Below are 19,080 nucleotides of genomic sequence, written 5' to 3'. Positions count from 1 at the left end.
GATGAGACGTGCCACGTGCCAACCCGGTCATCGCCCCCCTGCGGTGGGGCCGTAGCTCTGTTGTGCCTGGACCCCCACCCCCCGTTTGGGTTGGGCCAGAGGGGACTGTGGGAGGGATGGTTTCGCCCAGCACTGAAGCAGGCGTGAACTCAACTCTCTTTCCTGGCTTTCACGAAAACCCTTTCCACCTTCTGGAGAGAAGCAAGAGGGCCAGGTCTTCAGGAAGAGGAAAGCTTTAAGCTCTAACCTGCCCCTTGCTGGGGACCTGCTACGGCGCCCAGAGACGGGGGGGCCTTGTTTTACCGAGACGAGCAGCTCTGAGCGGAGGCCCGGGCCTGCCACCCGGGTTCCCACTCTGTGTGGTAACGCGAGGTCAGTAGAAGCTGATTGTAGGGGGTCAGAAACCCCCCCGGCCCCAGGCCAGTGCACGCAGGGGGCCTTGATCTCAGACACAGGGCTGGGTGTGTTCTGACCTCCGAGGTGAGGATGCTGGGAGGGGAAAGGCAGCTGGTTTAGGATTAAGACGGGGTTGGAGAGGAGTCCGAGCTGGTGGACCCACAGTGAAGGAGCTGTCCTGTTAGCCAAAGGAGGCGGAGGCGGAGCACAGAGGCCCGGATGCTTCTAAGGAGGGAGTGTGACCCCTGGGACTGGAATTAAAAGCTAGAGAGAGATTAGGGTGCCTTAGGGCTGTTGAATCCAAACCTGTCTGTTTTCTCCAAGGGCCACAAGGCTGTAACCGGGACTGAACCTTTACTTCTGCAAACAAGGATGGGGTCTGGGTGCGAGAAGGCCAGGAGCAGTAGTGAAACCTGTGTCCATTCTTTCGGGGGCCGTTGGATGATCCAGGCTGCCTCCCAGGAGTGCCCTAAGAGCAGGCGGGAGGGCCCTCTGTCCTGGGCTGTGTGTTTAGCCCCCTCCAGCCTCATCCCCTCCCATGGAAGGAGAAGTTCAGGGTCCAAGGATGTGCCAGCCAGAGCCGACATCCTCCTCCGCCTCTCGCTCCAGACACACAGCTCTCAGATCCCCTGCCCTCATGCCCCACGCCCGCTCGCGCTGCCTGGCCGGGCTCTTCCCCAAGCCCCGAGGGCTGGCTCTGCTTCTGGAGATGTAGTTAATACAGCGCCCCCCCCCCCACCGTAGACCGGAGGGCTTGGCAGGGAATGTGAGGTGGCCGGTGCTTAGACAGGAAGGCTGGGTGCCCACAGAGCCGTCGAGGGAAGAGAAGGGTGACCGCCGTGGGGTAGGTGCGGCATGGCCCCATGTCCCTGCATCCAGCACACGTCACTGAAGAGTCTGGAAATTCTGAATTGAAGCGGGCTTTCCAAGTCCTTATCGAGGTCTGTCTGTCATGGCAGAGAGTAGAACTCGGGTCAAATAACACCTCGTAGTCCTGATGGTTAACTTAACAAAGTTCAGGCGTAAAGTGTATGAACCCCCACGTGTCCTCTGGCCCCAGGCCCTGGATGTGGTGCCCACCCAGCATCCCCCTGAGAGGCGTGAGAGCCCAGGCAGGGCCAGTGGCACGCTGTCTCCACGGTCCACTCGGACTGGCCACCGCGGGTCTGTCTCACCCTGTGTCCTTGGCTCTTCTTTTTCCAGAAGTCTGACCCAAGGCTTTCATTATGACCCAGAGCAGTTTCCCTCCGACGTGAGTTTGTCCTCACCCCCGAATCCTCCCGATGGAGCCTGGGGAGCCCGGTGCCTCCCCTCCCTCTCCACGACTCTTTTGTAGACATAGAAAATAAAAAATTGTCTTGGAGAGCCACTGTTTATTCCGTACGCATCCCCCTTGATCACACGGACGCGGGCTGTGGGCGGTGCTAATACTGGTGGTGGTGCGCTCACTCTGTGTAGACGGTGTTTTGTTACTTCGGTGTTGGACGGCGGGCTGCCACTGAGCGTCCACGTGGAATCTGCAGGCTTAGAAGGAGGGCCAGCTGCTCTCCAACCTACTTCCTAAGAGCAAGAACGGGGACTTTAAGGCTCTGATCCCCGTAACCCGTGATGCAAGTACACGCACGAACACACGGAGAAGCCCCCCTTCCCAGCTGGCTCTATTTCATTGGGAGTTTGGCGTCTATTCTGCGGATTTCTTTTGTCTTGTGGTTTCCAGCGAAGATGTGCTGGCTTGGACACACACCAGGAGATCTTCCGAGAATTCTGATTTGTGCAGAAACGAAAGAGCTGAGAAACATGACTGGTTGAGGACGTGGTGAGAGATGAGTAGGTCGTTAGGTTCTAAAGAAAAGAGAGGACTCCTGATCACAGACTCTGCAGGAAAAACCCAGCCACAGGCAGAACATGTAGACTCCACAAACCAACGTCCCCGTGTCTCGAGGGGATAGGGGGGCCTTTCCAGTGTGCTGTGTGGGTCGACAGGGTGGATTGCGCATTGCTGGCACTTGAGGTTACCTGGTCATTCCTGATGCCGTGGTTCTTCCTTATGCTTTTGATGCAGCCATTCCCTGAAAACCCCTCCTTTCAGCCTCGATGACGTCTCTGTAAAATCTCACGCACTTACTTTTCCAGTGAGCATTTATTGAGCACATCCGTGCCAGGCACTGTGTAAGGTCCTGGAGAGGCTAGTCTGAGTAAGGCACATGGACCCCAGTGTCCGGTTGGCTAGAGGAAGCTCTTTTCTTGTTCGTGTCATCCTCTAAAGACGTGGAACCTTCTGGACTGAGCATCTGGCTTCCTTCAGGTCTCCTGATGGCACTGTCTAACTTGGTCAAGAGGACAGCTGGAAAGGGTTCACGTCTTACTCGGGGCAGATGATGTGGTTTCACGGATGAAGCACTGGCTTCAGTCTGCAGATCCGGCTTCCTCCCTTTGCTGTCTGGTGTCGCTGCAGTGTATGCAGGATCCGATCAGAGCGGCCTCGGCACAGACCTGTGGTTTAGAGCCGCGGCGGTGGGTGCAGCGGGGGCTGGAGTCCCTTCTCCCCGCTCACCGGAGCTGACTGTTACATTCTCGTGAATTCTGTAAGCCCATCGATGTCACTTCGGTGGGCTGACATTGGCCACAATGGGAGTATTCATCTGACAAAGTAGGTGAATGCTAAAACGTGGGGCTTTTATTCCCCAGAAAGCCAGCGGTTAAACATTTTCCAGCACGGCACTGATTAACGGGGAGGCTAAGTATTCTAAAGGTGAAGCGGGAAGTGGGAAAGACAGCAGCGCACGCAGGATCAAAATGAGGGAGAAAGAAGGAAATCAGTGCATGAGGTTCCGGGCAGTGTGTGCCCTGGATTATTACATAGGGATGGTGGCCCTCTTTTTCCCTCCAGAGAGGTGGCTGTCATGGCATTGCAACCTAGGATGGCTTTATTTTATTTCATCTTATCTTATTTTATTTTGGTAGGAGCACTCAATATGAGACCCCCTCTCTTAAGGAGAACACCTCCTGTGGTCCTTTAGACCTGGTGTGCGTCCTTTACGCTTTCACCAACTAACGGCCAACCAGAACATATGACGAGGATGAAGGGTATTGGGTTCAGAATTGTGTCAGCCTGTTGCTGGCGTGTTCCTAGAGCATTCCCAGAGGCCCTTTTCTCACTGATGTCCTAAGAAATACAGAATAATCCAGTGTTACAGTCAGTTCACAATGAAATAGGTAAAGCTGCACTGAACGCAATTTGTGATCGATCCAAGCCGATCCCAACCTGATGAATTACATTTGTTTGTAGTTCTTGAAAGTGAAAAATACTTGATCTGATAGGAAACAAGTTCACGGTTACCAGTGGAGGGGGAAGGGGGGAGGGAGGGATAAACTGGGAGTTTGGGATTAGCAGACACAAACTCCTATGTAGAGAATAGATTAACAACAGGGTCCTACCCTACAGCACAGGGGACTATAGTCACTATCTTGTACTAATGTATGATGGAAAAGAATCTGAAAAAGAATTTATATATATGTATGACTGAATCACTCTGCTGTACACCAGAAACTGACACAACGTTGTAAATCAACTATACTGCAATTTTTAAAAAGGAAGGGGGAAGAAAAATTCTTGGTCTGAGAGATACTTCATGCTGGTAGAAGAAAACCTGACAACAGCCTAAACTGCACAGTCATATTTGTTATTGGTTAACATTTTACAGAAGCATCAAGTAATCCTGCAAAATATATATTCGGAATTTAACCCAGGAAAATTGGAACTTCATAGAGATAATGAAAACCACCACAGCTGCCTTGCAGGCCGGCGCTCAACCAGAAGGCAGAAGCCTGTTCGATCGATCATGTCTCTGATATAAAGTTTACAAGGAATAGAATTTATCCCTAAAACCTACTTTCCATAAATTTAAAATTAAATGGGTATCCATATGGAAAAATAAAGACTCTAAAATCCCTACCTCAAAATTAATTTGAGATGGATCGTAGATCTGTACATTAAAGCTAAAACTATAAAACTTTTGGCATAAAACATAGAATATTCAAAAGCTTTACATTCTTATATTGGAAAAGAAGAAAAGCACAAAATTAAAATAAGACAGAAGAAGGTTTTAAACTGTTATCTATCCTGTAGAAGGAACTGACCAAGGAGTTAAGATGGCTTAATGGAGTTGGCTCCAGAGAATATTTTCTCCGTGAAAATGATCAATATTGGTATGATTCCAAGTGAAATATCTGTGTTTATTAAGCACTGAGTTAAAACTTCCTTGAGGACACAAAGGCCACATTAAAATAACAGGTCACACAAGTCAGAAAGGCCATCATTAAAACGTCCACAAATGACAAATGCTGGACAGGATGTGGATAAAACGCTGGAGATTGTGTCCTACACTGCTGGTGGGAATGTAGTGAGTGCAGCCACTATGGAAAACAGTTTGGAAATTCCTTTAAAAAGCTAAAAATAAACTTACCATATGTTCCAGCAATCCCACTCCTGGGCATATATCTGGAGGGAACTCTAATTTGAAAAGACACCTGCAACCCAGTGTTCACAGCAGCACTATTTACAACAGCCAAGACACGGAAGCAAAAACCTAAATGTCCATCGACAGATGACTGGATTAAAGGAGTTGTGGTATACATAAATACAATGGAATACTACTCGGCCATAAAAAAGAATAATGAATAATGCCATTTGCAGCAACGTGGATGGATCCAGCGACTGTCATTCTAAGTGAAGTTAAGCCACAAAGAGAAAGAAAAATACCATATAATATCACTTACATGTGGAATCTAAAAAAAAAGACACAAACGAACTTATTTACAAAACAGATACAGACTCACAGACATAGAGAACAAACTTATGGTTGCCAGGGGGAAAAGGGAGTGGGAAGGGATAAATTGGGAGTTTGAGGTTTGCAGATACCCATTAGTACGTATAAAATAGATGAACAACAAGGCCCTTCTGTACAGCACAGGGAACTGTATCCAATACCTTGTAGTGACCTATAATGAAAAAAATATGAAAAGGAGTGTACGTATGTATATGTATGACCAAAACATGCTGTGCACCAGAAAGTGATACAATATTGTAAACTGACTATACTTCAATTAATTAATTAATTAAATAAAAAAGAGGGTAAAAACATCTTTACAACAGTCCACAACTCTGACCAGAAAATTCCATTTCATTCAAGTCAGAAACTTAAATTTAAAAAAAAAAAGAGAGAGGTAAATGCGTGCAGCTGAGCCCCCCACACCCCGGTGGTGTTGGGAGGGGTGGAAACGTGCCTTGGGCTTGCCCACCTCACCCTCAGTTGAAGCATCTTCCCTTGGGTGGTCCAGAGGCCTCCCTCTCTTGATTCATCTAGGAAATGCCCCGCACAGGTGGCACCTGCAGGTTCTGTTCTGGTTCAATGGGGCTTTTTCTTTGTCAGCGTGCGCTCTACTTTATGCCAAGATCTTTGAACATTAGCTAAGCTGATCATAAATAGCTGAAATTCCACCTGTTTCGGAGAACTCATGCTCATCTTTCTGAAGCTGTTCTGGTCCAGGCATATTTGATGGAAAGGAACATAAATCTACCCAAACTAGTCAAGAAAGGGGGACACTTACTGTCAGGACACAAGACGCTCTGAATCGTGGCCCTGCCAGGCCTGGTGGGACGTTACAGCCATCACCCCGAGGCCAAGACTCAGACTCTCAGTGGCGCATGGGCGTTCTCCCCTCCTCCGCACCCTGTGAGCCGGGGCTTCCCATAGCTGCTCACTCGGGGTGTCTGCTCCTCAAAAACTAAGCTGGCTTAGGGCTCACAATCCAGCTCTTATGCATAAGCACCTGCCCTGTGCCTCTCAACTCAGAATTTTGAGCAGAAGATTCCGCTTCATCCGAGAACAGCCGGTGAATTACTCGCTTGGGCCAGTTATGACACCGTGGCTTCACGCCATCAGCTGAGAGGGCGGGGCGGCCAGAGTCACTCACGTTGTGCATCAGGCATGACGCGGGCAGGGCAGGTGCTCCCCAAGGGGTGGGTGGGTCGGGTGGGGCACCTGGCTCAGGGGAGCTGGTGAAAGGAAGCGCTTACATCCCAGCTGAAGGGATCCTGAGAGCAGCCCGCAGCGCCCCTGCTGGAACGGCCGCTCCCGCTCACCGCGATGCTAGCCGTCCGCGTTTTACGCAGAACGCCCGGGCTGTGCTGAGTTGCCGGGGGTAGCACGCCCGTCCCGTGCCCCGTGGGTGCTGGCGTTCCCCTGCACGCCGGCCTGGCTCCACCCGCCGGCTTTGCCGGAGGGCTCTCTTTGGCCCCAGAGCCCATTCTCCCTCCGCCAGCGGTGCGCTGGAGGTGCTGGTGGACCACGGCCGCCTGGGGGCGGCCCTCAACCATTCCCTGGGGGGAGCTGGACAAGGACCCCAGCTCCCTGGTCCCTCAGTTGGGACTATCTGAGGAGTGGTCTACACTGGCTGTCAGGGTTCCCTTCCCAGTCGCCCACACTGGCTGCTTGCTTGGTGATGCACTTGGTACCGGCTGCCCTCCCTCCCTGTGTAACATCCCGTGTCCCCAGCCAGCGTGTCCTGACGGCACGTCTCACAGACTGCCTGGACACGAATTCTGGACTCGGGGTCTCTGGACACAGTGTGTTCAAGTGTTTAAAACGTGTATTCCTTAATCTGTGGCTCTGTGGTGTAGTCTCTACCCGAGAGCTGCCAGACTAAACCCCCAGGTAAAGCCAGCCGAGTCCGCAGAGCCCTTCAGTGATGGCCAGGGAGCCTTGGAGGGGAGCTGTGCACCCCAGGGCTCACAGGCTGACAGGTACCCCTGCCATGGCATCCCGTCCCTGGTGTCCTTAGGGTTAAATGTTGATGTCCCTTATGGGACTTCTCCATTGTACGTGTGAAGTCACCGCATCTGTCTGCTTGGTGTGACTACTTACCACGTGAGGTTTCTCAGATGAAGAGGTTGAGATACACATATTTTTAAGGTGTTGAAAGAGAATGACGGGGGTCTCCCCCCTCCCTTCTCAGCCCTGTTGCAGGCAGGCAGAGCGCACCAGCCCCAAGGCCTGAGTCACGCCCAGGAGGAGCTGTCACCCAGAGGGACCCGGAGAAGCAGCAGGCTAATTCTTGGTGGCCCGAGGGATGGAACGAGGGCGTTGGGTAGGAGGTGAGAGGGGCGGTCTCCCGCCCGAGGGCAGGAGGAATTTCTTACAGCAGAGCTGCCCGCCTGTGTCCCGGGCACATTCGTTGCCCCGGGGAGGCGTCGACACCTCGGCTGTGTGGGCATCGGCAGACCTTCTGGATGATGGCTGCGGCCAGAGCTTCTGCAAGACGTCCGTTTTCCAAGGATGGAAGGGATGGACCTCCCCTGGGAATTAGCCCCAGTTACAGGCCACTCCTGTACTGTTTCACCCCTGAGTACCATGCTTAAGAAAAAGAAGAAGAAAAATTATTTGATTATCCGTGGTTATTGTACACATTTAAAAGCACGGTTACTGAGGAAGGAGGCTGGGACTTCAGTTCTTTCCTTTGGATTTTTTTCCTTCCCACAAACTAGTTTCTCTTTTCCATGAAGAGTTTTCACGATCTTAAAACTGGTAGAAGTTTGGCTAACGACAGAGAGAAAATCAGTGCTGGTCAGTGATACCAGAGGCTCAAAGAAAAATAATTTTAAATTCACGTAATTTGAATTGTCAAGCCAGAGCCTGGAATAGAGTTTTTTGGTCCAACTTGTAAAATCTAGGGTAATACAAAGATAATTATGGAAATATTCAGAGACCTTCCCTGGATCCAGACGCAGGACCGCCCCACTGGCTTTTACCTCTTAGTAAAGACGAAAGCATTCAAAGGAGAGGACCTGCCGTCACCAGAGCCACTCAAGGAAGGAGCTGGGAGAAAAGGTGACAGGACTGGCCTCGACCTGACAGGTCCCCAGGGGTGAGTCATTTTCTCCTACTTCAGCCAGTTTGGCTGTAAACGAGTCATAATAATGAGATGTTGTTTACTGAGAACTGACGTCCACTTTGTCTCGCTTCACACAACTGCTGGAAAGGAGGGGGAGGGAGGGAGCGATCAGAAAGCTTCCATGGCCGAGCCAGCAGCGGGGATGAGAGGCCTCGGCGCGGATAAGCCAGGTCTCTTTCCAATCAGACGCGTGATTGATGGGATCAGATGGCATCCAGGGATGCCGGTGTGAGCGGCACGGCTGCTGCTTTGTGAGTTTGCGCTGGTGACCTGGGGCGAATGAAACAGGAAGGGAACGGGCTGATTAAATCAACCAAGGTGGAGGGGTTGGGAGGGTCCATCTTTCCGATTTGTTCTATCTTGCTTGATACGGCCTGGAGCCGGACAGAGCCGACGCTGGAATTTTGCCAGTGACTTAACTCGGCTCCGTGAGTCAGTGAACTGGAAATCGGACACGGGGTGGCCCAGCCCCCGTCGGCCAGCCTGCAGCCCAGGTCCAGGTGGAGGCGCCCCTGCGCCCAGCCGCAGCGGCTCCGGTGGAGTGGGCTGGGAAGCGGCCTGGAGTGGTCTTCCTCAGAGGCAGTCCACACAGCCTGGAGCCGGGCAGACAACGGAGTGAGTCCTTGCTGCTGAAATTCCAGGACAGACTTCACCTCCGCTGTTGCTCTGGGGGCCATGTGGAAGCCACCGAGAGGCTCCCCCCCAAGTGGCAGAGCCTGGTGTTGTGGGAGAGGGAGGGACAGACACTTCCTGCCTTTGTCCTTTATTTAGCTGGCCTGCAGCGACCAGCTTCGTTTACATTCCCCCAGTGGTGTTATTGAAAAGGCTTGGCAGCTCCAAAGTGTTTGCAGTGTCCTTTAGTCCCATTAGGGCTCCCCGCTTCCCTTTTTTTTTTTTGCTAGCTTTCAGCTAGCATCTGGAAGGAGCCACCGGGCGCACTGGGCTCCTTTTTCAAGAATCCGCTCTCCTGTTCAGGGAAACCAGGAAAGGAGCAAGCATCCACCGTCCAGGTCAGGAGGAATTGTACATCCTCTCCAACTACGGTACCTTTTCTCTTTCTTCGTTCAGCCTGTTACTGGGGTGGTTTTAGGACGGAACTGCTAGTGTGACCTCTCAGGGGGAGGGGTGGGAACCACACATGGAAAGAAAGTCTCCTTTTAAACTGTATTAAATTTCTGTCTGTGTTAAGGTGTTAGAGGCTATGGTCTGGGAAGGAAAGTCTTGCTACAGCGGGAAAGACCTTAAACCCAGACTTCTCTGGGGCCCTTCAGAACTTTATTTGAAAAAATTGGAGTGATGTGGGATGTGCTGTCCGCTTGGGTTTCGTCCTGTGGGAGGACCTGCCAAGGCACTTGGCAGCCTGTCCTCGTCACCTGCCCTCATCTCCACCCCGAAGCAGCCTTTCCAAGAAGTCGGGGTGCCACCTGCATCTTCTTGAAGAAGCATGATGGCTCTGCTGGCCCCACTCAGCATCCAAACCCGGTGCTCCCTGGGGGACCACTGAGGCAGGGGTGCAGCTCTTCAGGCAGCCAGTTAAACCAGTAAACTCCTGGAGTCCAAACTGCTGCGTTGAGATAGGCAAAATTCACTGCCTGTCTGGCTCATCAGAAAGGGTTTGTGTACGGAAAACTTCTGAGCAGAACAAAGAGACTTGGGTCTGGAATGAGGAATGACGCCTTGGCTCTGGCCGAGCTGCTCCTGAACTGCTGTGCGATGTCAGGTTCCTTGACGAGAAAGTGTCTGGAAGAAAAGAATTAACAGGCGTTACGTTTGGTTTCGAGGCGTGTACGTTTTTTATGTGTGTGTTTCTGGGTGGAAACAGTTAATCATTTGCTCTCCAAGGTTACAGCGTGGTTCTTGTTCTGCTCTTTGTTTGGAAAGCAGCGCTGTGTTTTCCTCCTGGAGTCGCTCCAATACACGGACTTTGCTAGTAAGTGATGAACTTCAAAGGGCTTGGAGCAGGGGCTCCTCCGTTCAGCGGCTGAGCCCAGAACAGGAACTTCAGAGTCAACAAGGGTCGCCTTGGAGAGCTCACCGTCTCCCCAGGCTCTTGGAACATTGACCTTCATCCCAGCGGGAGGGTGGAAAGAATCACGGGGAAGACACCTGTGAACCTTTAAAGTGACCGGGCCATGGAGAAGTGACTTAAATGGGTGACGGCTCCGGAAGGAGGGGTGGCTGTGGCTGCATTCTTGTTTTCCTCGATGGAATTCCGCGGGCCCTCGCAGCCCACTGTGACTGTGAAAGGAGAGACAGATCGGGGCTGAAACGAGCCTCACCCCAGAGATCGCTGGTTACTGACGTCTGCAGTTCTCTGCAAAGTAATGATGCTTTTCCGCTTGTTGAAATGCCGCTCTGGTGCTGCTGGCTCTCTGTCCCCCAGCTGATAATGAAACAGCCTCAGCAAACTGGCAGCAGCTACTGTGACTTCGGTGGCTTCCCACCCCATCCCTGCAGCTGAACCCCTTTTAATGTCCCCAGATGTGTTTTCCTTTAATGTTTCCTTGTTTGTCCTTGCACTGTGCTGGTCAGGATTGGACCAGCCACATCGTGCATGCTGTGTGGCCGGGAGGGCAGTTTTATAATTACTCTTGGTCCTGGAGGACGGTTCCGGGTTGCTCCCCGACGCATCCTCCAGGCACGCTGGGCAGGGCGAGGCCAGCTGCCTGGGTGTGCGTGTGTTTTACTCAGAAGAGGACATTGAAGGTGTTGTAGCCAAGAGGGAAGATTATTGGGTTTGAGACTCCAGTGAGGGAAATTCCAGGCCCAAATAGCCATGGTTATGATTCAGAATCCTATCAGGCCCTTAAATTCCCCTCCACGTTCCAAAGTCCACCCCCCTCCCTGGGCCATCTTGGAACTGTTTACACGCTGTTTCTTACACAAACTGATCTCTGTAAACAGGAACACAGGGTTTCATTCCAGGCTTTGATTTCTAAAGAGAAAACAGAGGGATTGATTGCCAGCGCCCTTGTGTTGACCTTGCCCCGGGGTGGGGAGAGGGCTGGCATGGCTAATAATGACCTCATCCCATTCTTGCAGGATTTCCTGGGACCTGCAGGGCCTCATTCTTCCGCCATCCCTCTGTAATCAGCCACATTAAGTCCATGAGCTTTGGAGCAGATTACAGTGACATCTAAAGTTGTCCCTTTAGGACTTGAGCCTGAGGTCAAGCAAACACACAAAGTAATCACTATGCTTTCTGCAGGCCCGGAGACCTGCGTCAGCTGGAAAAGCGGGTGGTAGGGCCGTGAGGTGGGGCACAGTCTAGGAACTGTGCCGCCCAAGACAGGAAATTGGCCTGAAAGGAGATGGAAGGCTTGGGTGGGAAATACAGTGGCACTCAGTGGTTGATGGAAAAAGATCTTGGCAGGACTGTTGTTGTGAGTGTTCTGTGGCTTAGAAAAGAATTTCCTACAGGCTGGACTAACCATTAAAAATGTCTCTACCTTCAGGAGTCCCGGGCGTGCTGTGGAGCCCTGCTGGGGAGATGTCGGCTTGGACCATGGGCGCCCGCAGTCTGGACAAGCGAGGAAGTTTCTTTAAGGTAAAAGGAAGCCTCGATTGGGGTGGCTCATGGGCGGCTTGCCCCCTGTGCCCAGCTGCCCCGAGAGCTGCGGATGCTGCGGACAGCGGCAGGGAGAAGCCTGGCGGGGGGACTTGCCCGAGCCCAGCTGTGCGCTGCTCTCGGGTTTCCCAGTAGGTGGGGGCTTCTGTGAGTCAGTGCTTCACAGCCCAGGACCCGGGCACCCGGAGATGCCACCCTCTGTGAAACGATCGCAGCCACCTCTCTTTGTCAGCTGCTCAGCAGGTCCTTTTTCAGCCGGTGGTTTTTGACGGGAGTGGACTTGGCGTTGGGGTGAATCTGTGTAGGTGCCTGTGCTTCACACTTGGCTTGAGTGTGTGAGTCACTTAAGGGCTCATTGAAAAAAAAAAGAGAGACCTGCACATGATTCCTGGGCCTTGCCCTAGACGGACTGGGTGTTTTTGCCGGTGTGTTTTATCAAACTCCTCCCACGACCAGGCTGCAGAGAACCGAGGCAGCTTGGTGAAAACTGTGCCGCGTGTCTGTACGCGTGCTGATGTCAGCGGGGCGCCTGGCATGCGTGATGAGCTTCTCAGCGGGTGTCTTCCGTCCTCCGCGTGTGTATGTGGTTTAAATTCAGACTGGGCGAGCATGTCTGCTGTGCACTTGGGAATTAGTCTTCTTCTTAGGGCGTTTGCTTTGTGTCCTCTCACTCACCCTCAAAATAATGCAGACTCGTTGTTGAAAATTTGGAAACTACCGAGTCACGTAGAAGAGGAGAGACATGGAGGTAAAATGTGCATTTGGACCTGTCACCGGCAGGTGTTCGAACTCCAGGTCTTTTCCTCAAAGGAGCGATGAAATCGGGGCCTCTGAACTTCATCGCTGAGGGAAACTGACGGTGTTTACTAACTGCCCCACCTTGCTGGGCTGCAAGTACACACGAACTCACATTTATGTGTTTCCTGTTTCCAGGAGCCCAAACCTGACTTACTGTGTCAGTTCTGGGCTCCACAGATTTCACGGGAAGAGCTGGTTGGTAAAGCAAAGCCAAGTTCATTCTGGCGACTGCGGTCAAGGACAACATTGCCAGCACGCGGGCCTGCTGTGTCTGCGCAGGGGGAGGCCAGGAGGCACATTTGTAGGGTCTAGGGGTCCAGACCCAAATCCTTTAAGCTGCATTTTTCCAGGCAGAGAGTTACCTGGGTTTCAGCCGAGTTTGTGACATAATATAGTTGAGGACTGGTGGGTACAGCATGGTAAAGGTCTGTACGGGTTCTTGGCGAGTGAGCCATTCTTAAGCTGTGTTCCCAGGTGAGCAGACTGTTTGCCAGGACCGACTGCTTTGTAGGAATTTCCTGCCGTGAACAGCGAAGTTATTTGTTGGTTTACAATCACTTCCTGGAAGAAATCGTTACGTTGTGTTGACACAGATGGTCTCGATTCCCAGTCCTAATAGTTAAGCTTTGTGAATGTATTTGTCTCTGTAACCCGCTGACTCGACTCCAATCAAAGCTGTGTAACGTCCGCCACCAGAGGCACAGGAGGCCCCCCTGTGCCCCCCGAGCATCCTGTCTCCCAGGCACTAACCCGCCAGGCTCCTGACTCATCTCTGGTTCCTGGAGCCTGTCTTATGCTGAGATACTCATTTCATCCTGGTCAAAGGGATGAACCCAGACCCCCCTTAACCCAAGGCACTGCCTGCATCAGCCTGAATATTGGCTAGTCCATAATTACCACCTTATGCTCAGGAAGTGCAGAGGGGCTAAGCTCACAGAGTAGTTAGATTTTAAAGTTCAAGCAAAAGGGGAAAATGGGGTAGAGTTGGAATGGCCTTGGAGATAATGCTCTTATTATGATGATGATTGTGATACAGGATTTCTGGTATCACTAGCAATAATAATAACTTTTATGACAAAGGAGTTTTTAAAATTGAAGTAGAGTTGGTTTACAGTGTTGTGTCAGTTTCTGGTGCACAGCATAGTGATTCAGTTATGCATGTATATATATATTCCTTTTCATATTCTTTTTCATTATAGGCCATTATAAGGTATTGAATATAGTTCCCTGTGCTGTACAGTAGGTCCTTGTTGTTTATCTGTTTTATATCCAGTAGTGTGTATCTGCAAATTCAAAACTCCCAGTTTATCTATTCCCATCCCCTTTTCTCCCCTGGTAACTGTAAGTTTGTTCTCTATAGGTCTGTGAATCTGTATCTGTTTTGTAAATAAGTTCATTTGCATCCTTTTCTTTAGGTTCCACATATGAGCAATTTTATATGGTATTTTTCTTTCTCTTTCTGACTTACTTCACTTAGTATGACGATCTGTATGTAGGTCCATCCATGTTGCTGCAGATGGCATTATTTCATTCTTTTTTATGACTGAGTAGTATTCCGTTGTATAAATAATCCACAACTTCTTTATTCAGTTATGTGTTGATGGACATTTAGGTTGCTTTCATGTCTAGACTATTGTAAATAGTGTTGCTACAAACACTGGGGTGCATGTGTCTTTTCGAATTAAGAGTTCCCTCTGGATATATGCCCAGGAGTGGGATTGCTGGATCATAGGGTAAGTTTATCTTTAGTTTTTTGAGGAATCTCCATACTATTTTCCATAAAGACTGCACTCAACTACATTCCCAACAGTGTAGGAGGGTTCCCTTTTCTCCACGCTCTTTCCAGCATTTATCGTTTGTGGACTTTTGAATGATGGCCATTCTGACCAGTGTGAGGTGATACCTCATTGTAGTTTTGATTTGCATTTCTCTGGTAATTAGCAATACTGAGCTTTTTTTTTTTTTTTTTTTAAATGTGCCTATTGGCCGTCTGTATGCCTTCATTGGAGAAATGCTTGTTTAGGTCTTCTGCCCATTTTTGGATTGGGTTGTTTGTTTTCTTGTTATTGAGTTGTATGAGCTGTTTGTATATTCTGGAAATTAAGCCCTTGGCAGCCTCATCATTTGCAAATATTTTCTCCCATTCCGTAGGTTGTCTTTTTTTTGTTTTGCTCCTGGTTTCCTTTGCTGTGCAAAAGTTTGTAAGTTTAATTAGGTCCCCCCCCCCTTTTTTTTTTTTTTTTTTTTTTGCTTTTATTTCTATTGCCTGGGTAGGCTGCACTGGGAGAACATTGCTGAGATGTATGTTAGAGAGAACATATGTTAGAGAACATTATGCCTATTTTTCTTCTAGGAGGTTTATAGTGTCTTTTCTTATGTTTAAGCACAATGACTATTACTGTTATTATCCGTTATTCCGTACCCTCTAGGTACCAAGAGTAGGGTTTTTCTCATATTCCAGATACCATTTTATTTAATTCTTTTGATACATTTATGAAAGGGGTGTTTATTATTATTCCCATTTTATAGATGATGAAACCAACACAGAGAGGTCATTTTTTGCTCAAGATTGCACAGCTGCTAATGAGCAAATCTAAGGTTTCATTCTGACTCCAAATCGTGTATCCACAACTGTTATGATCTAGTTTCCTAGGAAACACAATATGCTCTTTCCTCCTTCACTAGGAAATGATCATAGAAATGGATAATTTCCTACCCATTTCTAGAAAGGGCACTGGGGGGCCTGCCTAGTGTGCTCCCCACTGGGCGGCACCGAGGCCACAGTCCATCCTGTGCCTGCCACAGGTCACCTCCCAGCACGTAGATTTTGTTTATGTGAAGGAGCTGATTCCTCAAGGGTGTCCCTGTGCCTGTGAAATTCCAATAAAGAGTATCTTCTCTGTAGGAAAAACAAATTACCTCTGAGAAGTTTTGAGGCAGGGGCCGTGCTGGACCCAGGACAACCTACTGCTAAGTCCAGTGCAGCCAGTTTTTCCTGCCATCTTGGGAATAATTGTTGTGTATATTTTTTTTTCTATTTTTTTTTCAGTTGAGTAACAGGCAGTTAGATCACTTGTATTTCTGGGCCATGTCCTAGGAAAGAACCAGTCGAACAGAAGGTGAGAGGCTGCTTGAACCCACTGAGGGCAGGTCTGCTTCCTCCCTCTCCAGTCAAATGCCCTCGAGGAAAATGTGTGCGAAGTGGCCAGTACGATGTCACTTGGCAGTGCTGGGTTTGGGGGGAGGGGGCTGTCTGTTTGCTTGTTTGCAGAGCTTAGATTGCTCTGTTTACCTAAGTTAGATGCTCTAGGCCCACGATGTGGTTGCCTTCTGCTGCTTCCTCTCCTCTTCGATGTAGATGTTGCTGTTCCTCACTATGAAGATTTCATAATTAGTTATTGTGGAATAATAGTATTAGTTACTGTAATATCAAGTAAATAATATTATTCGTTGTTATGAATTATTCTATAATTTGGGCATGCAGTTATCTGCAAGGATGAAGTCCAGTGCCCTTTGGACGTTTAATACTGACTTTTTGGAAGTTTGTTATAAAAATGCCAGGGTAGAGCTCGGTTGCTGAGCTGGTTTGTCGCTCAGCACGGCCTGGGACCCAGTGGCTCTACCTTCACTTTATTTTCATTCACATCAGCTGAGCACCTGGGACCAGCCAGGCTCTGTACTAGGCGCCAGGGAGGGACAAACTGGAAGCCATCCCAGGTTTCGCAGGGCTTTCCGTCTGGTACCAAAGGAGGGTATCAATCAAATATAATATTAGACACATAATAATAAATCATAAGAGAAAACAGGGCTTCATGTGAGAAGTCAAGGGCTCTGAGGACACGTAACCTAAGGAGGGCCCGGAGCAGTCTCTCCTGAGGAAGTGGCCTCGGCTGGACAGCTGGGCTTGTATCTAGGGATTCGGAGGGACCACCCTGTGCTCCCGCAGGGCCGCCCTCCACCCACATCGGCGACGCCCTGTGTCCTGCTGGAACCCCTTCGTGAAGTGTGGGAGCTCGTGGCTACGGTCTTGGCTCACGGCTGAATTCCGCCTGCTCGTGATCCCTCTCGGTCATTAGGGCTCATGTGATTTTGTGTAAAGCCTAGATAATTGGAAAGCGATCACCAGACTTCATTTCAGCATTGTCTTCCCCCAACCAGTGTGTGTTTTCAGGCCAGAGCTGCCAACCACTGGAAGCGAGCCTTGATCTGTGGCTTCCCATCTGTCCTGGCTCGTGGGCATGACTCAGACCAGCTGTAGGATGCGAGGGTCCTGGATAACGCGGAAGGTCTGAGCACTCCGGGGCACCCGAGGAGGCCCTGTGGTTACTGTGCTTGTGGGATCCTGGCAGCCTGGCCACAGAAATCCCGTGTGGGACGAACGCGGTCCACGGCCCTTCCCAGCATCGTCACTAATGGTCCTCGCCACCTGTGAGACTCGGCATCTTCCTCCCGGCAGGGTCTCTGTGAAAGCACACGGGGGCGGCGGGTGGTGCCCTGGACAAGGCGGCAGGGTCACCTACAGCTGGCAGACGTCAGGGGCGTGTCGTGTGAAGGAGACTGGAAGAAGGACATCCTCTAGGCTGGAGGAGGTCCAGGTGGTCCGGGCCATCATCGTTGATCCCTCCTTTTCCTGGATTCCACGGTTTCCCAAGCCACCCCGTCCCCCTCCCCATCCAGGTGCCCAGCGTTGGCACATCCCCCTCAGGTCTTCAAAGTCCACCCCCTCCTTCCTGTTCCCACACCCACCTCCCTACTTAGGGTCTCTTTCTTTCATTTGAGGGCCCGACAGATGGTGATGCTCATAACCTGTCTGCACCACCACTGATCCTGGTTGGTGGGTTGGTTGGTTCCTCCCAAACCACCCTACCCGTCCGCATGGCCTGCTTACAGACCCTCGGCTCCATGTGGCTCCTGGGACCAGGTCTGCAGCTCTTCACTTGGATGTGAGAGGACTTTCAGGCTGTGCTTCCACATTCAACTCTTCCTCCTGGTCCTGCCCCCGTGCCCTCCTGGGTCAGCTCCTGTGACCCAAACCTGCTGATGCCCCCACCCCAGGCGCTGCCCTCCTCCCCTCCCTGCACCTTCCCTACCAGGCTCCCGGCTGCCCTTCCAGGCTGGCTAGACCCACTCTATGCATTGACAGCGGCGCTCACGTAGGCGGAGCTGGGGTCTACCTGATGGGAAGAGTGTTATGTTGGCCCCAAGGTAGTGCGGGGAAGTCAGCCTCCATTCACAGTGCAGGCTCTGCCAGAGGCTTTTGTTCTGCCTTTTGTGGCCACGTCCTGGACCCTGAGCCGGAATCCTCTCGTAGTAGAGGATGACGCCAAAAGAGGACCAGTGTGACCACCCCCACCCCGGCAACCCCAGACCAGCCTGCCCTCACTGCCTCGTATTCTGTTCGTCAGAAGCCAGGCAAGCTGTGCAGCCCTCTCTGAAGGGATGTCATTCGAGGGTGTGAATGCCGGGATGCAGGGCCCCGGAGGACCACAACATAGAGAAACAGTCTGTTCACAAGTATTGTGAGGGTGAAAGAAAGTGCACCAGAGGGCTGGCTCTGGCCTGAGGGCCGTCAGTGGGAGCTCCTGAGTAGCTGGCAGGGGGATGAGCTCAGTGTGCGGCAAGCTCAGCCTCCCAACCTGCTGGCCCCCAGGAGGCTCCACGGTGTGCACGGGAGGCAGGTGCCCACTTCTCTTTCTCTTGGGGACCTCGTGTTCAGCAGCGATGGAGCCTGAGTTCCAGCCGAGCCCTGGTGGCCGGAGGGAAATCGGGGAAACGGGCGGCAAGTTTCTCCAGGGCTTAAGACGGTGCCACGGGTCAGCCCGAGGTCTCTAGAGGACACGGGGACCTTAAGGTGTAGAGGTGCCTTCTTCCCTTTTCGGGAATAGCTTCTTACTGTTAGCAGATGAGGTGCCGGGAGCCCGCTGTCCCAGACAGAAAGGTGTCAAGGGAGGAACTAGTGTGGGACAGAGTCTTTTTTTCTCCTTTGTCTTACCTTCTAAAAAGGAGAATGGCCTGTGCAAAAATCTCTCTCCCACTTTCCTGTAATTCTTTTGCATTAGCAATAGAATGTCAAATGATATCATTAGTCATTCACAACTTAGTATAAACTAGGGCTTTCTGAACTCCTAGCTGAGATCGGCCTTGAGAGGGAGTTTGAGTTCATGTGTGTGGAGGAAAGGATGGAAAAAGGTAAATTGGGGTCTCTGAGGGGGAAAGACAGGACTCAGGGACCCACTGTGGGTGAATCCAGTGGCATGGGCACCAGTCAGCCGTGGTGGGAGGGTGTCAGGCAGTAGTAGGTGAAGATACAGATAAACACATCTTCTAGACGGTTTCCAGCACCATTGCCCGGAACCTGGGGGCCG

At 51.0% G+C, this 19,080-nt stretch overlaps 1 protein-coding gene across 7 annotated transcripts in view; it reads left to right on the top strand.

The window, feature by feature from the left end:
* RIN2 (Ras and Rab interactor 2) overlaps nt 1-19,080 on the top strand; it is a 196,815-nt gene that overhangs the window by 85,949 nt on the left and 91,786 nt on the right. For 2 of the 7 annotated variants that reach the window (XM_074347808.1, XM_074347807.1), the window contains exon 3: nt 11,805-11,896. In XM_074347808.1, the coding sequence (XP_074203909.1) occupies nt 11,840-11,896 (57 nt within the window). In that variant the 5' untranslated portion in view covers nt 11,805-11,839. Of the gene's footprint in view, nt 1-8,298; nt 8,323-8,541; nt 8,601-8,684; nt 8,965-9,324; nt 9,393-11,804; nt 11,897-19,080 lie in introns of those variants that run through there. The other 5 variants (XM_074347806.1, XM_045508647.2, XM_074347812.1 and 2 more) reach the window with 5 other exon arrangements.

This window comes from Camelus bactrianus, chromosome 19 (genome assembly GCF_048773025.1).
Source record: "Camelus bactrianus isolate YW-2024 breed Bactrian camel chromosome 19, ASM4877302v1, whole genome shotgun sequence".
Classification (NCBI taxonomy): Eukaryota; Metazoa; Chordata; class Mammalia; order Artiodactyla; family Camelidae; genus Camelus; species Camelus bactrianus.
Note: the sequence above shows the minus strand (reverse complement) of the source record. Positions and strands in the feature narration are given on the sequence as shown.